This window comes from Astatotilapia calliptera, chromosome 16 (genome assembly GCF_900246225.1).
Source record: "Astatotilapia calliptera chromosome 16, fAstCal1.2, whole genome shotgun sequence".
NCBI lineage: Eukaryota > Metazoa > Chordata > Actinopteri > Cichliformes > Cichlidae > Astatotilapia > Astatotilapia calliptera.
Window position 1 is genome coordinate 11,971,071 of NC_039317.1, and position 20,856 is coordinate 11,991,926.

At 39.7% G+C, this 20,856-nt stretch overlaps 1 protein-coding gene across 9 annotated transcripts in view; it reads right to left on the minus strand.

Annotated features, from left to right (window-relative positions):
* The window catches only part of usp9 (ubiquitin specific peptidase 9), a 37,642-nt gene extending 22,383 nt beyond the window's left edge, over positions 1-15,259 (minus strand). For 6 of the 9 annotated variants that reach the window (XM_026145960.1, XM_026145958.1, XM_026145957.1 and 3 more), the window contains exons 1-11: positions 14,726-15,177; positions 10,775-11,043; positions 7,460-7,605; positions 7,028-7,107; positions 5,377-5,489; positions 4,121-4,339; positions 2,875-2,990; positions 2,517-2,768; positions 2,287-2,422; positions 2,040-2,192; positions 57-161 (exon numbers count right to left, since the gene is read on the minus strand). In XM_026145960.1, the coding sequence (XP_026001745.1) occupies positions 57-161; positions 2,040-2,192; positions 2,287-2,422; positions 2,517-2,768; positions 2,875-2,990; positions 4,121-4,339; positions 5,377-5,489; positions 7,028-7,107; positions 7,460-7,605; positions 10,775-10,876 (1,422 nt within the window). In that variant the 5' untranslated portion in view covers positions 10,877-11,043; positions 14,726-15,177. The other 3 variants (XM_026145952.1, XM_026145953.1, XM_026145954.1) reach the window with 3 other exon arrangements.
* Between the last annotated feature and the right edge of the window lie 5,597 nt (positions 15,260-20,856).

The following is a 20,856-nucleotide window of genomic DNA, read 5'->3' on the forward strand; positions in this document are numbered from 1 at the left end:
CATTGTGGACAAAAATCCTTTATCGCCTGTAACTACTGAGGACAAGTCTTACTCACCTTGAAACAGTCAAAAAGGTGATCCAGCTGCTCAGGCGAGAAGTCCCACGCCAGCTTAGCCAACAGGTCGTGGACATTTTTAACGATGGCCTCGTGTTTACCAGCCTGCAGACATACACAGAACAGTTCAGCTGTCAGGGTCACAATATTTATATTCTACCAGAAACTTTGTGATAAAGGGTTTACTCTGGCTATTATAAAGACACTACAAAAAGTATATTCTAATTTGCTTGTTTAAATGAGAGAAAATTCCCTATTAACAGTGGATCATTTTAAGTCAATTTACTAGAATGTTGAAAGTGCGTGAAGTCTGGTCCAGAGAAGTTTACTTTCCAAATCACGTCCTTTTCTTGGTGATGACAGTGTGCTACATGCTTCAGGCTCCACCCCAGCTCAGCCCTGACTCACCTTCCATCTCATACTTTCTATCTAACCTTTTTGCTAAGAATAAAAGGATGTCTGTATTTTGCCAGCTTAAAAAAAATATCATGCAGTCCAACCTTCATGTCTGTCCTTGACTATGTGCATACATTTTAGTGTCCTGCTGCAAAACAAAACTACATCAGTATCTACCATAGAATACAACACTTCAAAAGTTATGAAAAACTTTAAACTTATGTATTGAAAAGGTTGGATTCAATTGCTTTTAGCCAATAAGTAGTGGTGCTTTGTACATGTCATCCATTTATAAGAGACTATTACTGCTCCCAATCCTCCTCATATTTCTCATCTCTTTAAATTTTCTAACTACAATTCAAAACCCAGTAAAAACATAACCTTCAATATTCCCCAATGCAAGCAGCAAACTTGGCATGTCAAGTACATACGCACTCTTCAACTAGAATAAAGTCGAACCTGTCCTTAAATTAAAGTTGTGATCATTGCTAACAGGTTTAATTATCCTTGCAATTGTTTTTAATGATTTGTTGATTATTGTTCTGTTCTGTCAGCTGATTGTATTCTTTTGAATCTTTGCCAGCTCTTTCTTGTAAGACAGATTTGAAAGATGACGTATACATTCTCAGCGATTTATAGGTGTGAGCACTGCAGAAATCTAGAGCTGTGTGCCATGATCACACCATGGAGGCACAGTTTGTACAGATACTGCACAAACAGGGTTGAGGTTAGAAAAAAAACAAATCTATAAAACATACCTGGGCAAGGACACATCTTTTTATTTATTTATTATTTGTTCCGCACTACTGACAAGAATGTGGCAATCTTTAAAATCTTAAAATTGTAAAACATAGTCCAATAAAGCTGGCGCCAGTGCAAAACAATTATAATCTTCAGGATTCTTAGAAACCACTAGTAAAATCTCTCTCTAAAAAAGAAAAAGACAAAACAAAACCACACATTTAAAAGGTGCTTTCACGCTGCAATCTGAAAGCCATCGTTTTTAATGACTTGTACTGTGCAATGGCAGTCTGTCGCCATGCAGAGCAAAGCCCAAACATAGACCTCAGGAGCTCTTGTGAAGAATGAAGTTGCCTTTGCTACAGCAAATACAAAAGGGAGGAAAATTTGATATTGTGCATTGGTGCATGTATGCTTGTACCATTGTACTGCATTTACTGCATTCTTTTCTTGGAAAGAGCTGCACCAGGTATGCATTTTAACAGTGACATAGCTTGCTGCATATCCGCAATAAGGGTTAATAGTTTAGATGACTGACATCTTGCACAAGTTTTTGAAAGTGCCCATTTTGCTCCTTTGGCCACAGGTCCCTGAAACAGTGCACTGAACGCAAACGTCAAGCACAGTGCGTACCACGTCCTGGATCAAAGCCCCATAAAACATGTTTTGTAATCTTGCAACAATGCCGTACTGTGCTGTATTGCTGCATCTGTTCAACCATCTGCAAGGTTTTATCTAACTTTGATTTTTGCCTCCGTATGAAAATAAGAGTAGTTGATAAAACCACGAGTAAGGGCTCTTAGGCTATAATTTTTTTTTTTTTTTTAATGATCAATTGCAGAGTACCTGTGCAGCCCAGATGTTGTCCAGATCCTGCATGGTAAGAGCTTTCTCTTTGATAACAAAGCGAAGGATCTTCTCCAGTTTCTCGACATACTGTGGTTGATGCAAACTGTCCCTCAGCACAATGGACAGGATGTGGTTCTGTTGGATCCATTCCTGAAGCACCATAATGAGATGTGTAAAGGAGAAATGAATTTCACAGACATTAAAATCCCTGATGTAAAACACAAATGTTAAGAGCTGAGCGTACCGCCATACGCTCTGCAGTCAGCCATTCCTCCTCCTCAGGGTTATGCCGATGAGTGTAGTAGGACACACTGGAGATGACCTTGTTAACTTCATTTAGTGCATTCATTTTGCCATTAAAAGAAGAAATTTGCAATAACCTGGTGGTAAAAAACAAAAATAAAATGTTTAAAACCTGATCAAACTTAAAGTTAAACAAAATCTTTATCAGAGAAGACTGAATTTGATATTTACCTAAGAATCATTTTTAACCTAAAAATCTCTAAATTCTTCACGGTCTCCTCCTGCCCTGGTACACGAGAAGCCAGATTCTTCAGAGACTTGATTATCATGGACAGTGCGTCATTTTTGGCTTCATTCTTGGCCTCTTTCTTTAGCTCCTCATCTGTGAGATTCTCTAGAAACTGGGGAACCATCTCGATGACTGGAAGGAAGTACTTCTTTACTGTGTGCAATGTGAGAAACTCATAACACTGGCCAAAAGGCCTGTAAAACAGAAAGTAGAAACAGAAAGTCAGTTCCAGAAACAAGACCATTGCACCAAAAGCACTTTGCAACGTGGTGTAAAACCTTGTGCTGTGTCAGCACTTACTTGATAAGTGCAGCGATGATCTGGACATTCAGTGCTTGGCCGCTCATGAAGCGATCGTGCAAAATTTGAAACCCGTTTAACGTGCCAAATTTGTTTATTAAGTCCACCAACCAACCCTGTGATCAGAATAAACAAGGGACAAAAACAAACTGTATAAGCACCCTTTAATGTGAAGTCAGGTTGGTTACACAGGCTAAACTATCATCAGCTTCCATTCAGAGACTTTAGGTTGAAACTACAACAGAAATTGTTTTCTCTGTGTAAATGAACAACTTCTCAAACTAAATTCCTATTGGCAAGCTTGAAGAAACATATCTATTCTTTGGTTTTCTATATTTATTCTCAGTTGAGATGCATGGCTTGTGAAAGAGGCACACTGCTAAGGAGAACAAGCTTCAAACTTCAACTCTTATTTTAATGTAGCTGGTCTTCCTTTGGTCTTCCACTGCCTCTGTCAGTGCCCCCCAGGGTGGCTGTGGCTACAATGTAGCTTGCCATCACCAGTGTGTGAATGTGTGTGTGGATGGGTGGATGACTGGATATGTAAAGCGCTTTGGGGTCCTTAGGGACTAGTAAAGCGCTATATAAATACAGGCCATTTACCATTTCCTTTAGCTAAAAATTAACTTTAAATTTGGCACTGCTGTTAAATATTTAGTAATGAGTAATTTGATTTAAATTTCCTAAAAATAATAGTAATAATAATAATAATAATAATCTCTGACGTAACAGCACAGTAAAACACTAAGTAGTCCTGGGCCCCCTGCCAATAGACAGCCAGACAGGCAAGCAATACTGCAGTACTGCTTCTACTGACCCTGTGCCCACACTGCATTCATCACTCCTTTACTGTACAATTCTTATTCTCTGGTGTATCCACCTTCCCTTTTATACAATCTGCTTTCTGACATAAGCATTAAATGTCTTAGGGACAGTGAAGTCCATGTTATTTTTTATCAGGCAGCTCCAGAGAGGGATTCTTTATTTCAAAAGGGTCTTCAGGGCGAGACTAAAATGTCACTTGATGGAGTTTGTCTTGAGGAAGAAAGACGAGCTAACTCTCCTCAAAAGAAAGAAAACTCAAAGCTCATCTTCTGCATGACATATCTTGACAATTTTCCATACACCTAAGGATTTGTTATACAATACAAAACGCATGACTGGATCAGTCTGGATCACTTAATGCGAATCAGATTATAAACTAGTCATTTTACAGTTTTTATGGTCAACTGTTGTACTGAGTCACCTTGGGAGATCGAGGGTCTGGTGGTCGAGCGTAGAGTTCATCATCAGCCAGCTGTGCTCCAGCAGGGACGGTCTCAGAGGGCCGTGTGCCATTGTAGATGTGGAACTTGCAGTGAGGGTTGGTGGCCATGGCCAACAGCTCCAGTAGAGGAAACCAGTCCTGAGAGAGCTTGGCCACACATAGCTCCACCAACCGGTGTGTGTTATTTATGATACACCTCTGTGGAATAAAACCCGAGTTTAAAAGAAAGAAAGGCAGGATCACAAGAACAATATCAAGAACTGGAAAAAGCCCAGCCTCGACACTGCTGTGATTAACTTCTGGTCAGCCTTACAACACACATTTTACTATTCATGGTTTCTCCCCAGTAACCCTGAAGTCTGACAGGCTTAACTCTTCAGCTCCCAAGCTAGAGAAAAATTGCACATTTCACTCATTACACCCACATTTTGTTGCCTTTAATGAGGATTCCACATTGTCAACAAAAGAAATTACACTTCCACACAAACAAAGGAAGAGCACTCCTGCTAGTCACGCCATTGGTCAAATTCCAGCAACCAGGCTGTTCTGCATGGCTCCTGGCTAGTTCACATGTCTGTAGAAACCAGATATGAGCAATCAATACAGGACTGACTCATCACAGCATTCCCAGCAAGCTTTTAGACTTTACAAGTCTCTGACTGCTTCATCTTCTCAGTGTCTCATTTTAAAAGGAGCTGCAGGTGACAAGCATGATGATGTATAATATACTGAAAAAGATTAGATTTTAAAAAAGAATCCACAGTGAGGAAGAGAAACAAAAACCCCTTTTCCGCCTTTAAATCCTCACACATCTGTCTTACTGGTTTATTTCAAGTACGTTCCACAGATCAATTTCAAGAACAAGAGCTTAAGAAAAAAAGAAAAAAGATCACTGATCACTGCTGGAAATGCCTCTTTCTATTAAATCTACAAAAACTACATAACAACTCACTTTGCAGACCAACCTAAGATCTGAACAATGGATGTATCTAATGAGATAAAGGCAAAGAATGAAGAAACAGGTTTTACAGACCGCCATCCCTCATCAGGACAATCTGGACCTTTAAATCAAATTTTAGAAAAGCATCTAACATACAAGAACGATTTTGTATCTCATAAAAATGTGAATTTGCTTTTAAATATACTATATAGGTTCTTTATTGTGATTATTTGAAAGCATGGTCATCTTAAAAAAAATCAAACCAAACTGTAAGGCAGAAGCAAAAAAAACTCACATGGATTTCAAACTTCCAACCACTGACTGCCTCGTCTGTGAGGATTTTTGTGAAGGAAATAGTCAAACCATCTCGGAAAAACCTCTGACATGCTTCACACTTCACATCCAGTCCTGCAAGAAAAGTCACCCATTAGATAATAATAATAATAATAATAATAATAATAATAATAATAATAATAATAATAATAATAATAATAATAATAATAATAGCAAGGTAAAGGAGATGAAAAATAAGAATGAGAGGCACAACAACAACAACAAAGCATTCATATAGTGAAAAACATATTTGAGTTGACTATCTTCTGATTGGGTGCCTCTAATAAACAGAACGTTTGGAGAGTCAAGGATTTCCTTTCTTTCTGACATTATCCAGGGCAAACAGTAGAAAAAGAAAAACACTTGGAAAAAGTGTTTAGAGGAGTCTGAAGCCTAAGAATAATAAACTTGTTCAGTTAACATAAACATAAAATAAGAACCTAACTAAGGACCCGTGTCCATATGCAGTTTTATGTGCTGTCAGCACATCTTTTCTATAGAAATCCTATGAAGCTGAGCACTGATACCACTCATAGTCCTCAGAGAAAAAATGCCCTCAGGCACACAGCAGTTTTCCGCTGCGCTTTACAGGCCTCTCAGCTGAACACAGGTCAGTTTTGGGAATACTCCTGCTCTCATCAATGTCACTTCTCTCTTAGAGACCAATCAGAAGGGGCATAACTTACAGTAGCAACACTAAAAATAATGACAGAGGAGAAAACTTTAAAGAAGACGGTTTTGTAACCTAGCAACAACAAGCACCTGAGAGAAGCCTCTGCTAAGGAGGTCATGGGCACTTCCAGTACAAAAAATGTCTCTGTATACAACTCGCTCTTTTTGATTCCTCACTGACTTTGGTGGATTTCATCAAAAGAGACAACTGCCCTATATGCACGAGATTAATATCATCACTGATGCAATTTAAAAGTTAAGTCCTTTTGGTATACTTCATATAAGAAATACAAAACATATGTTAACAACATATTTTGATTGCATAACTGTAAATCTTGGATCAATTTAAAGAACATTTAAAAGGTAATTGTTAGCAATGTTATAGGCAGCACAGAGCTGAACACCTACACTGCAATAGCAAGGCCAGTTCTTCACTGTTCTCTTTACATAATTATGTCAATATTGCAGATTAAGTAAAAAGTAAAGGTTATGTGTATTTAACAAAAAGTACAAAACCAAGTACCAAATGGGAAAATGTTTGAGTTTAGTGCTAATCTTTTTAATCAATATGATGAAGTTCTAAAAAAGTTACAAAAACACTTGCATCTGAAATTTACAACTACACATGAAGATTTTGTAATATTCCATTTTATGTCTTTGTAAATTATTTAAGTATTTTTACACATCCAGGAACTCTTGATGTGCAAAGCACGCAAGGAAAATTAAGTAAAACAGGCAAAAGAAATCACTGACTATTTTATATTCTACTGAGTGTTTCATTATTTAACAAGCTCAAAGGAAAGAGATTTCCTACATCTGTTAGATGTTTCACATTATATTATATTGACAAAAAACTAGCCAGTGAAAGCCATAAGCACAGACTGCAGGATGTCAGTGCCACAAAGCTCCTCTATGAAAAAGAACATTCTGTGCACTCCCACCTTTTTTACTCAGGTCTATAGCAGCTTCCAAGAGGACTTCTAACTCTCCTTTTGGCAAAACTGGAACAACCCAACGAGGCCTAGGAGAACAGAAAGACATGAATCGCCAGAAAAAAAGAGGAAAAGGATACTGTGCAATATTTGTAATATTCACCTGTGTAAAATGCATAAATATTACATTGATATTGTCTACCTGCACCCCAAAGAGCTATATTTACTTTGCTGTTAGGCAACTCTGCTGTGAGAGTGTGAATGGTGTGATGTGTTCAGACTGAACACGAAGCAAACTTTAAATGGACTCCGCAGAGTATGCCAGGAGACATGGGTCCTCCCATCCCCCCAATTTAAAAAATGTTTTTAACCAAGTTATGTATGCTTACAAAACAATTTGAGTTTACTCTCTGTCATAGCTGAGATTTAAATGTGACCTACCTGTTGATCATGTCATCGAGCTTGGCTAGGTCAGTGTGAGGAAAAGCTGGCTCTTCCTCTTCCAGCTGAGGGGGACCATCCCCCTGGCCCTGCTCATCTGGTGGGCTCACTGGAGAGTTCTCATTAGATGAGTTAGGAGATGACGTCTAGAAAAAATGCAGACCATCAAAATCAGATCTCATGTAATAATCTTTCTGGATTTCAGGTCTATGCTGCTATGAAAGGAAAAAAATGCAATGGCAGACCAAGTATCAAAAGCAAATGTAGCTTAAAATCCAAACTAAAAACCTAATGATATATATGTGGTTTATTACGAATGCAGAAACAAATTGAAAAAAAATGCACTCACACATTAACAATTCCTAGCTTCTACAAATCCAAATAAATTCACCAATTCCAAAAAAGTGCACCAAACAATAAGTTGATGTAAAGAAAATGCCTGAACCAGCTTACAAACACACGACAGCACGGCCCTCGATGTGCAGTATGCTTCATTTCAAAAGACCTGCACCTGGGCAGCATTTTGGAAAACAATGGCTTTATTCCAGCACACTCACTCCTTTGTTTTTACTAAAACATCTAACTAGTGTTAGTGGCCAACTAATTATATTTTCATTTTTCCTCAGTTTATTTAAACTTTAATACCCTAACCTTTAAAAGCAGCATTGTCTAACAATTTCACTGTTCTCATCTTTTCTGACAATTACCTCCATTAAATCCAGTTCACTTAACAGTCAGTTATCTTTCATTTTTTTAGCTCAGTGGGCAAAAGACATAAGTCATAAAATATCACCCCTATCTTTTTTTTTCTTCTTTTTTTTAAACACATCCACATGCCTTTGATTAAAAAAAACAAAACAAAAAAAAACAAAAAAAAAAAAAACCTCTCTCTTTATGACCAATTTCACAGAGTGTCTGCTAACATCACCCAGGAACCACTAGCTAACCAGTGAAGGAATAATGCTTTTTTTCCTTTGTAACTTGGGATTACCACTGACTGACTGATTTCTAGGCCTGTATGACTGGGGCTTTAGCAATCAATTTTACAGTGACTGCCTACAACCACTTCCCGACCGGTCACACAGCACACTTCCCCCCCCCTAATGAGCAACGGTTGACAGAGGCCACCAACTGGTCTCTAGGCATGCTTAACTCAAGCCTTAGCTTGTATAGCTGAAGGTCACACTATCACTCAGGATCATTTACTTTTTCAGGCAAGTGTAAATCTGTTTTGTTTTTTTGTATTTTTGACTGGGTTGAGGTTTAGAGCTTAATTTTCAACCACAAAAAGCAAGTAAAGAGGGAATTTACCAAAATATAGAAACAAATCACTGAATGCGTTACATCTCACAAAGGAAGCTCATTTATTGCATAGCTTACTTAGTCACATTTATAACTTTATCAAAAAATAAAAACCCACAAAATGGTAGATTTACACATCACCTGTGAGGTACTGCTAGAAAGCATAACAATGGGCGGGAATGTGTCAACCAGGTACATTCAAGAACCAAAAGCAAGGCTGGAGATGCACCAGAAGACCTGCTCAAAACAGGGGCTTTTTGTTTCTGCTTTTAGAAAAGGAAATATGTTCTGCTCTAATGCTGGTTGTACCGCTACTGATATCACATTAGTGTGTGTCTCAGAGTTTCATCACTGATGAGGTGAAACAGGTGCAGGTTGTTCCTTTACAGACACAGTGGCCAAGTCAAGACAATATGTTAGTTCAGGCTAAAGCCGTTGGACAAGAAGTCCCACATTTTGTTTAAAAATCTGTCCTAACAACAAAAACACTTACAGCTAACTTAAAACAAATAAACTAAAGATACAAAAACCAGTGTGTTAGGGACTGAATGATTTACCTCATGTGATGATAAATATTTAAGAGAATTTTCCCACAAGCCAAAACAGCCATTTTATTCGTTTTGGACTGTGGTTTGATAACACAAGTTTTTTTGTTTGTTTGTTTGTTTGTTTTAAGATATATTCTGTGTACTCCTGGCAGCAGAATACAGCCGCTATAAACCTACATAAAAGCCAACTTTCAACTTCTGTAATCTGCATGGCTTTTACATAGTCAACAAAATATCAACAAGTGGAATATGTTCAGAGAGGCTTATGGGAAAGCCTAACAATGTCATGACAAAGATGCTTGTTAGTAGATATGGGCTAGCACAGCCATGATCCTACACTAAACAAACAACTAGGGTCAGCTTTGGAGAGGCTGCATAAGGATCTCCCAGTAGGGGTGCAATTAAAAGAAACTGCACTACATACAGTTTCCAAGAGAACTGACTGAAACAAAAGCTTTCAACCGACAAACAGATTTTAAACTGTTTGGCTTGATGAGATAGTGTCAATAGGCAATAAATACTGAAGTTTGCATGCATTGTCATGAGAGAAGATTGGATTCCCAAAAATAAGGTAGGACTGAAAAAAAACATTAACCTTTCACATGTAAAGGGATTTTTTTCCTCCAAATTAGGTCCTATAGTTACCAAACAGCTAGGACAGGATCTGCTAGTTTGTGACCACCTGCTCCTATTATAGACATTTTCTAACTTCCTGCTTACGCTAGTTTTGGTGAAAAGCTTGATTTAAAACAAAAGAAAAAAGAAAGGTCATTCAAGTGATCATAACTCTGATACTTTAAATATGAAGTATTACTCATTTCACCATACAGGAAATATAATAAGAGTTGACATGGGCTACACTGGAAGTAAGAGTATTTGAGAAATACAATCAAAAATGTACATCGAATATGCATTTAACCACTTTATTTTTTCTTTCATCTTTTGAGTGCGCATCAACAGTGGTGGTGGTGTGAGCAGCTGTGTATAAGAGTAAAGGAGGGATACTCAACGTGGAAAGAGATGCATAACTGAGAAATATAAAATGTGGGGGTGTGTGGTGAAGGCTCCTTCTGCTTGGCTGACCTACATAGGCAGCTTGCCTCTCACGTCTCACCACAGCTCATCTCTAACCAACACAGGCCTGCACACGCACAAAGACACGCACACACACACCCTTTATCCATCACTCAGGAGGCTCTGTTCATTGATGCTTCGCCTTCTCTCCCTTTCTCCCTCCTTTTCCGCCCCCACCTCCCCTCTCTCTTCATCTCCCTGGGCATCTGTGTGTGGTTAGGTACGAGCAATATCAGCAAAAGAAAAAGAAAAAAAAACTGTGCTGTGTTGACTGAAAAAAGCAAAACAAAACAAAAACAAATATCTTTTTTCATTCCTATAACCATTTTTGGTTTTTTTTCTTTTCTTCATTTCACCTATCTAAAACGAGTGTTAGAAAGATGATGCTGACCTGGTTTTGTGGCAGTGGGGGTTGGCTCTGAGCATCAGGAGCCTGGCCCTGGCCCTGACTGTCATTGCCCCCCACCGGAGAGCCACGCGTGGTGGCCGTCATGCTCGCCACGGGGCAGATCTTGGCAATCTTGGCCTCTTAGGGAGCGCTGGCCAGGAGGGAAATCACAGCCACCTCAGCTGTAGAGCAGAGGGAAGAGAGCCGGAACACACGAGAGAGGGACACAAGCACCTGGAGATCTGGGTGTGCTGCTGAGACCATTGCATAACCTGGAGCAGAGAAGAGGGGGCAAAGGTCAGAATTATCAGCTGACTGCTTAACATGTAAAAGCTGAATGGGTTAGGAGACTTTGTAATATCTAAAATACATGTTTAAATCTAAAATAAAATAAACTGAACTGAGCTGTGCCTGTCAGCTCAGTTCAGCTTGTATCACTCAGTTTTTCAGTGACTGCCTACATGTTCTTTTCTCTTTTATTCAGAAAGGAAGATGATTTGCCAAAAAGGACAAAACTGGAGAGTTCAGTCTCAGCCCATCAAGCCTTAAAGTAATAACACTACCCCTTACTAACTTAATAAGAAAAGAAAGATAAAGAACAATAAACTACTATTGTAACACTTTGATATATGTCCCTGGGATTAGCCAATATGAGGCAAACCATAAGTCATCATCCAAAAGCCAGTTTTCATTTTAATTCTAATATTTAACCCAGAAGATGCTGTCTGCCTGAATCCCACAACAAGAAAAATAATAATCTCAAATGCAGACATAAACATCCGATTGTATATGAAGGAACGGGTTAACAATGGAGTGTATAGGAAAAAACAGATTTAGTGCTACTGCATTAGTTATCAGCTAATTGATCCCTTGTTTTAAACTATACTCCCATTTAAGACTGAAAATTATAGCTTTTACACCATCATGAAACGCCTTTTGAGCACTGTCATGTATTAGCTCACAATACCTTAGTTCACATTTATTCTGTTTCTTACTCTTCAGCAATCATTTTTTAGATTACAATACAAGTGTGCCTGCCAAAGTAATTTCTGAGATTTAACGACCTTGGTGATACTGCTAAATGGTACAGTTCAATGGGACAAGAACCCCAAGCAGCTCATGATTAGACAGTAAGGCAGTCTGGCCTGATTATTTAATCACGTTGCTTTACTTGAACGGAAAACCTGTTATGTCAGTAAAATTCTCTCACTGCACTGCAAAACTATGTGTCCATGTGCAACTGTGATGAGAAGAGCAGGTCAAAGTTAAGCCAGGAAGTTTTCCTGTAAACTGTCAAGGATGTCTAACAAATAGAGCTTGGGTAATACAATTTTCATTCACATTTTAAATCAAATTCCCTGACCAATTTGAGTTATTTTGTTCAGTACCATAGACTGAACACATCACAGCAATGAATTTAATGAGAACCACAAAATAAATGGACCATATATTCCCTTTAAGGTCAGATATGCTCATCAGTAAGCAATTCTAGACACCAGTTTAGCACTGGCACTGTGTGTGGGGTCACCGATAACCACATATTTCTGAAAATAAATGTCATTTAACCTTCTCCCTGGATTTCAGTTCTAAACCATCAGACCTTTAGATCACTTTCATTACATCAAATAGTCTAAAGCTCATCACTTTTTCATATTCAAAAGAATACAGAAAGAAAACCAATTTCAATTGTTAATTTAAATATTTTGTATTTATCACATTGCCTAAAACCACCACTAGAAAGTCTTCCCATTACAATAGTCAAAAAATAAGTGAAAATTCAAATTACCAAAATAAAATGTTATGTTGCTGGAGCAAACCTTCTAGGTTTTCAGTTATTAAAATGAGCACTTAGGATATATTCTTATTCAGAGTGAACATGTTTTCCATTTAATTTCTTTCCCCACACAAATCAAGAAGGAGCATATATGAGAGATTTACTGACAAGGTCTGAACCCAGAACCTTAGTCCCTTCTGCAATGCCCTTGTAATAAAGAGGGAATATCAACATATTCTCTACACCATTTTACCAGCTGAAAGCAGCTGGCGTGGTATAAAATCTAACAAAGCAAATACTCAAACCGCAGCTCAACTTAGAAACATCATTTAGCAGCTCAATATAAGACTAGAACTAAGAACATAATTGAAACAGAGTGCTGGTTGTACATTATACAAAAAACAAACAAGCAAAACGAGATACACATAAACTGCAGCTGTTCTGCTCCCTTGTATCATACCAACTATCTGAAAGAAAGTTAACATGGGTGTGGAAAAATAGCTGATTTAATATTTATTGGTTTAACAGAGGTGAAACTAGCGCAAATTCCACTTTACATGCTACCTGCTGCACCACCAACATTTTGATGGTGCAGCAGGTAGCATAACATGCAGTCCATAACAGTTATTAATAAAGGCAAAACGTTAGGAGTATCTTTAGCTTGCAGAGAACTAAATGTCACAGCATTTAGCCAAGTGTGCTATCTGTAAAGCCAGCCATTATTAACTAACTATCTGCCAAAACAGGGACGGTGGGTTACTTTCATGACGCACGAAGAAAAAAAAAAACATACTATCATGTTTTGTTTGTTTTTTAACCACAGTCAACAAAGTGATATACAAATTTAACAACAGCCATAACTAACGCTAGCTCTCTATGCTAGGTGCAACTGGGGCCTTTTGGAGCGCCCGGCTTTGAAATAATAGTGTTATTTAGCGACATTATTAACGGGTAAATCGGTCATGTAATGTCATATGCTCTAAGATGGAATATCTTCAAAATGACACACAGCCAGATGCAGATGAAGTAAACGGTGACATTACGTAACTGTCGTCGTAAACTAGCGCCGTCAACTACTACTAACAGCTGGTGGTCTAGTTAGTTAATAACCCTGGCTGCTAGCTAGCTGCGGCAACTAACGATGGTTAGCCTGCAAGGCGATCCGCCCAGACAGCACAGCAGTGAAGGCCTGGTCGTCCAAAGCCCACTGCGCTGAGAAACACAGGCCTCATCATTCGCTCAGGCCTGACGTTATAGTTGTCCTGCAAACCTCTGCTGCATAGCCGATGAGCCTAAATACGTAGAGAATTTGGTTAAATAGCTAAAACCAATACTGAGAGAATATCGCGTTTCTCCTCACTACTGTCGACCATCTGTGTTACCATAACGCCATTTGCAAAGTACATTAGTCGAGCTAATAAGAAGTAATCTAAACAGTTAATGTTAGCCAGCCGTTAGCTTCTGTTTAAGTAAATGTATTCACCGTAGCTAACCTTTCTGTTTTGACAAGCGGCTTGCTGAGATGACTCGACAAGTAATTAGTGTTCAACCCATAAAATTATAATTTTCCTATTCAACTCAATGCCACTTCGTGGCCATTTTAGCTTTCTGGGATAACGCATAAAATGTCAGTGACAGTGGAGGCGTCTATTTCCTGAAATTTAACTCACTGTTCTGACCCGTATCGCCTAACGCTAAGTTCTAACTTAGCTAAAACAAACTGAAAATAACATATCAGAGGCCCGGGTTATAGAACAGGTTAGCTGCAATGTAGTTTTGATAAAGCCGGTGTAATAAAACAATTAACAACTCTGGGTGGATGAAATTTAAATTCGCCAACATGTAAACATTAGACGTTTAAAGGAAATGTTCCTTCTCAGTCTTTAAACAGGACCAATCGCAGGTAGCTAGCGCTAGCTTGACTTCAGTGAATCTAGCGGGATGAGCTAGGCAGCCTGCACGTACTGTCAGGACTATGAATTGCAATTTAATCGCATTGACATTGTCAAAGATTCAGTAAGCAGTAGCTAACAGAGAAAACTCCATCAGCAAGTGAATAACACCAACAACCCAAAATGCTATAATGTTACCTTGCATACACCAACAGCTGACGCTAGTACTAGCAGTAGCCAGCTAACAATCACCAGCCAGCACAGCGAGCTAGTTGGCTAACAACTCACCAGGAATTTGATATGACTTCCCCTCTATTCACGGGCTACGTCCAGCCTTGAACGATGGTGTCGTCGTGTATTACATAAACGTGGCCTATATCAGTGACAGTTTCACAGGACACAAACCTGTTACTAGAATGATCTAATTCCTACGTTTTTTTCCTCTGCTTCTGGGTGTTTTTCCTGCGTCACCGGCGCGGTAACAGCCCCCCTAACTCTATCTAGTCCGATTTCTGGGGCTTGTCACTTCGGTCCCAGCAGTCAGTCACAACTTGATTCAGTTCAACATGGCGGAAGCGCAGTCGGACACAAATGCAGCTCACTAAAACAGACTAGACGACTGTGTGAACTCCAACAGTCAGCGATGTCTGTAAGCTAGTTTGCACCACAACCGAGCACAGCTCAGCTAACACAACACCCGCTGAATGGAAAGCGAATAAAACCCCTTCTCGATTCTGATAACTCACTCCAGCTCCGGCATTGATATCCGATCCATAGTTTGAACAAAACCAGGCGGAAAAAAGCCGAGCGGTACGATGCACTTGACTATATCGCCTCCTATCGCTTGGGGTGGTCATCAATTAAAAAGTAATGACAATGAATAACAGAATGCGAGCAAATTCAAACTTGAGCACTTACCAAAGAAGGTACAGTACTGTGCAAAAGTCTTGAACCACCCCTCATTTCTTTAGATTTTTCAGTTTGTTCAGTTCTAACAAGCTTGAAAGTCGATATTTGGTGTGATCACTTTTATTCTTCGACACAGTCTGAACTGTCTAAGGCAAGCTTTCATGTCATTTCTGTCTTTTCTGGAGACCTAGTCCCAAAAACTACTTCGGGAATAGTTCTTCAGGCATCTTGAAGGACATTCAAAGCTCTTTTTTTAGATGCTAACTGCCTTTTCTTCTGTTCTCTGTCAAGATGATCCCACACTGCTTCAATACTGTTGAGGTCTGATAGTGTTCTGTTGTTCCTTTGTCTATGTAGGTATGCTTTTACTGCATTGGGAGTGTGTTTGGGATCACTGTCATGCTAATAAAATTAAGCCAATTAGATATTGCATGGCGGATCAAAATCTAATAGTACTTTTCTTCATTATCCCATCAATTGCAACAAGCTCTTTAAGCACACTGGCTAAAATGCAGTCTCCAAACCATGACAGAGCCTCCACCCTGTTTTACAGTTGGCTGTAGACACTCAGTCTCTCCTGACCTCTTCTGTACATACTGGTGATGAGTTCAAGCAAAAATTGTAATTTTTCTTCCTGTTTCCATTCATGAAGAATGGCTTCTTGATAGCCACACATAAACTGAGATCATTTCTCATGAGGCTCCAATAAACAGTAGACAGATCAACTGAAAGGTCAGATGCATCTCTCACGCCCTGTGTCAGATCTTTGCTGGATCTTTTTCTTAGATATTTTTAGGCCTGCCACTTCTTCTTTTGTACTCCACTTGTCCATTTCCCCCAGATTTTTTGAAGGACGCACTGCATAGCAAGCTTAGATATGGCAAGTTTTAGAACTACAAACATTGAAAGGCTTTCAGAATGCCTGGGGAACTATTGCTTAAGACCACTTTAAAAATGACAAGGCTCTTTGGAAGGACAATATGTGGAGTGGCTCAAGACTTATACACAGTACACTGTGACTGAAGAGAATTCAAATCAAGAAACATTTTTGCAAATGCATACTTCATATATTAAAGTATATTCAGGCCTGGTTCCAGGATCTTTTAAATGTTATGGCAATGGTAGGGACCAAGAACCAGTGAAAAGGAGTCTGAAGGAAATTTAAACAAAAAATCTATCAGAAATTAATACAGGACTGAAAATTGAGTTGGAAAACACTGAACAGGTTTTTTCATACACCTTTACAGTGCCCTGCATCGTAAATGTGTACGTGAACAACACATTAGCACAAGACAAGATTTCTTGTGAAAGCTCCACTGAAGAATGAAGCTTGATTGTGTATAAGTTAACAGCCCGCATTGTGAGCAAAACAGGGATTACATTTGTTGAAATGTCATCTTTAAACCCTTGGTCTAATAACAATATGGCTGTTTAATTATCTGGCCAGTCTTTCAAAGGTCAAGGCAACAGACCAGCCGATGAATTCTCTGATTACCTCCACCCCAGTACACATGATGTCACGTTAAATAGCATGAGAGATGGAAAATTACAAATTTAGAAGAAAAATTCAGATCCCTCACATAAGTAAAAGTTATATTATAGCTATATTACAATGTAAAATCATAATAGCAACATTTGCAGGCAGTAGAAAGGTTTCTTCCTTGAACTTATAATTTTAAATGTTAGCCTCGAATATGCAGGATAGTAATTTGAATAAACAAATTAATTTATCAATATAAGCACCACATTCGTCACAGTTTTACTGTTGCATTCGAGTGCCAATAATGGGATAGCAAGATATACTCCAAACAAGCACCGCATGGTATTTTTCCATGGTGAGGGTCAACCTTGTTAACATCTTAACCTTAACTAAAACAGCAAACAAATCTCACAGGTTTGTTTCCAGTTTGATCAACAGCACACTTCTTTCTGTTTTGTCAGTGTGCACTAATGCAGCATTCTGACCACACTGGTGCTGCATGCAAAAGAGGTCCTGGTAAGAGAGATGTAGATGCAAGTAGGTGGGGAGAGGTAACAGTAAATTACAGAGACAGCTTATAAAATTATCAATATAGCTGTAAGCAGCAGTGAGGGGTAAAAGCAGTTCAGCAGGGCCCAGTTGCCATGGCAGCTTGACTGTGTAGCTGTAAGCACTAACTGAAAAAAAAGGGGGTCATTTTTTATCATGCTGTACAGGCCAAGTGATGAAAGATGTGTTGACAACTACAGGAAGATGCTGCTCTCTGGCAGGTAGCTCCAAGCCCTCCTGGGTTTTAAATGCACCTTAGAACACACATGCATCAACATTACAATGAGTGGGTGGAGGGAGGTTCGGAGTCTTCTCTCACCCCCGTTCTCTGCGACCTGCTGGAGCAGGGGGGCTAGGACTAGGAGGAGGAGTTGGCCGTCCGACTGCGGTCTGGAGTGTGGAGCCTTCCTGCTGCTGCGGAGTCGGGGCGGTCTGCCTCCCCCCACCGCAGGGAAAAGGGAAACACCACCTGGGTCTGGGTGCAGTTCCCCCCTCCAGGGGCGGGGGCACCTAGACCCGGTTTGTAGAGTACGCTTGGGGAGTGTGATCGTGTGTACAGCGTCTCTTTATGTCTGTCTCCACGTTGGTTGAGTGTGGAGTAAGTGCATATGAGAGCATGAGGGTGGGAATGGATGTTTGTATCTGTGTGTGCCTGTATGTCTGTGTCTATATGTCAGGTTGGGTGTCAGGCGCCACCTCTCTGGGGGCATCTCAGGCCCTCCAAGGTTTGGAGGCCTATCTCCCCCTACCACCACTTCCCCTGCCAGTGGCGGACCCCCTCAGACATCGGTGCGTTGGTGGTTCTTTGTGTCCGGGGATGGGCGTCCAGGTACACACCGGCTCACTCCTTGGCGGCCGCTTATCGGGGCCTGGAGCCTGGGGCTCGCTCGGGCCACTTCGGAGGTGGGGTGCCCCCAGCCTCTCGGCCTGGGGCTCGGTCACTCAGGCGCAGCTGGCTGCCGGCGGAGCTCACGGGCGCGTCACTGCAACTCCCCCTGGCTTCTGCTCCGCGGCTGCTGAGTGAGCCCTCATCTGGGACTCTCCTCAGCTCTTTCCGGGACAGTGGCGCGGCTGCCCCTCTGTTGGTCTTCCTTGGTCTCTTGTGTTCTGGGGGCCTCTGGATGTCTGGAGTTTTGATCTCCTCCATACCTGCTTCATGCCCTGGAGGACGGGGCTGTGGCCCCCCCACACCCTCTAGCAGATTATTACATGAAGGAACCTTTTAAAAAAAAACAAAAAACAAGCGCGTCCATGCTCACAGGTGTACACACGGGTGATCACACCCACAAACTACACCCTTTTTGGCTCCTACCTCAAAGCACACTGTGTTCTGTTGATCTTATGTGCTGCACAATAATGTTTAACATTTAGTATTTACTGTCATATTCCCATATATCATTGTGATGTTGTTTATTCTATTACTCTTGTTCTCTTCTGCTTGCTTTCTTTTTTCTTTCTCAGCAGGTGATCCAGGTGATTGATATATGCATTTTTTTTTCTCTGCCCGTTCTGTTGGTTTTTGTCTTTTGCCCTTCTCCCCCGTCCCTCTTCTCAGCTGTTTCTCTTTCCCTCTTTCTTTCTCCCCTTCTTTCCCCCAGTCAAGTCTGTCCCGTATTCAGTAAGTGAAAATAAAATAAACAATAAAAGGTGAATCAAATGGACCATTACGGCAAGGCTGGGATGGTCAGTTTGGTAAAGTAAATCCGTTGGGCATCTTTCTTTGCCTTTAGACAATAATTCTGATGGCAAAAGAGCCAAACGGGACAGGCCAAAAAAAAAAAAAAAAGAAGATGTTGAGAGAAAACACAGAAATCAAAGCACGAAACAGCTTAAATGACCCCACCTCCAACGTGACTGCTTCACTGCTGTTTAAGCTGGCTTTCACAGACAAGGCGTCTTGAAGACTCACCTGATAACATTTGTGTGCTTTATATGTAAATTGTCTGTGTGTGGCTTAATGCAAGGGATAAGGTAAATGGCCTGCATTTGTATAGCGCTTTTCTAGTCCATAGGACCCCAAAGCGCTTTACACTACATTCAGTCATCCACCCATTCACACACACATTCACACACTGGCGATAGCAAGCTACATTGTAGCCACAGCTGCCCTGGGGCGCACTGACAGAGGCGAGGCTGCCGGACACAGGCGCCACCGCGCCCTCTGACCACCACCAGTAGGCAAACACGGGGTTAGTATCTTGCCCAAGGATATTTGGCATGCAGCCAGGATGCAGCCTGGGATCGAACCACCGACCTTCTGATTAGTGGCTGACCTGCTCTGCTGACCTGAGCTACAGCCACCCCATATAAGGCATATAAGGTTCAATAGCTACATGCATATGCACCTCAAACTTCGATGCAGAGTGCTCATACAGTGCTACCTGTTTGTTATAAACAAACAGACTAAATTGCAAAGTAGAACAGAGTATATTAAATATGCGATCCAACTTCTTCAGATTCTTTATTCTGTATTTAGTGATGAGTTAAAGAAAACGTCATTGTGGATACAAATTTTGGTGACCATTAATTTATATAGGGGCTGTATGCATGTGAGAGAGTATAAATAACAGTTATACTCAATTAGATGGTGCACAAAATAGAAGAACAGATAAATATACTGACATTTATAAAATGTTTATAAGTATAACATATACATGTATATTATCCATATACAATTATATGATCAGACATCCCCTGATGTTGTTCCTACTTCATCACAGCATTGTTGTTTGTCTGGCCATTCGGTTAGCATTAGCCAAGAAGTAAGCTAATGCTATTAAAAACTAGAAAAGCTACAGGATTAACCTAAATTTGGCTAACAGCAAATTGATAATATATTTGTTAAATTGCATACATTGATAAATATAACGCTTTAAATTTTGTACATTTTGTTTCAGAAGATAGTTTTATGTAAACAAAGCTTCTTTCTTTTTTCTTTTTTTAATTTTCCCACCACATTTCAAAGCTATGACATCACAACAACACGATTGGTCAGTTGTAACGTTGATCCTGGACCAACATTTTATATGATGATGTAGGAACAACAACAACATGGAGATAACAGATACACCTATACTGCATATGCGTACATATGTATAAAAGTGCTTTTGCGTTTAAAGGATGTAAACAATAAGATTGTAAATGAGGACATTGCACATTAGCACATCTGCAGACTATGAAATGTACAGGAAAAATGGTGATTATATAAACATCTGGATATGTAAACATTTAGAGTTAAACAGGAGAATATTGCACATTACCTAAAACATTTAAAGACTGTGAAATGTTCATAGAATATATAAATACATTTATAAATATGAGATTATTTAGGTTATGTAAATATATTTGTATTTCTGAGGGGTGTAAACAAGGAGAATTGAGCAGAATAATTTTGGCATTACCGCTATAAATAAGCTATTGACAGATTAAGTTCATGTAATAGATATTAGGAAGACTCTATTTATCAATCAGATATTACGAG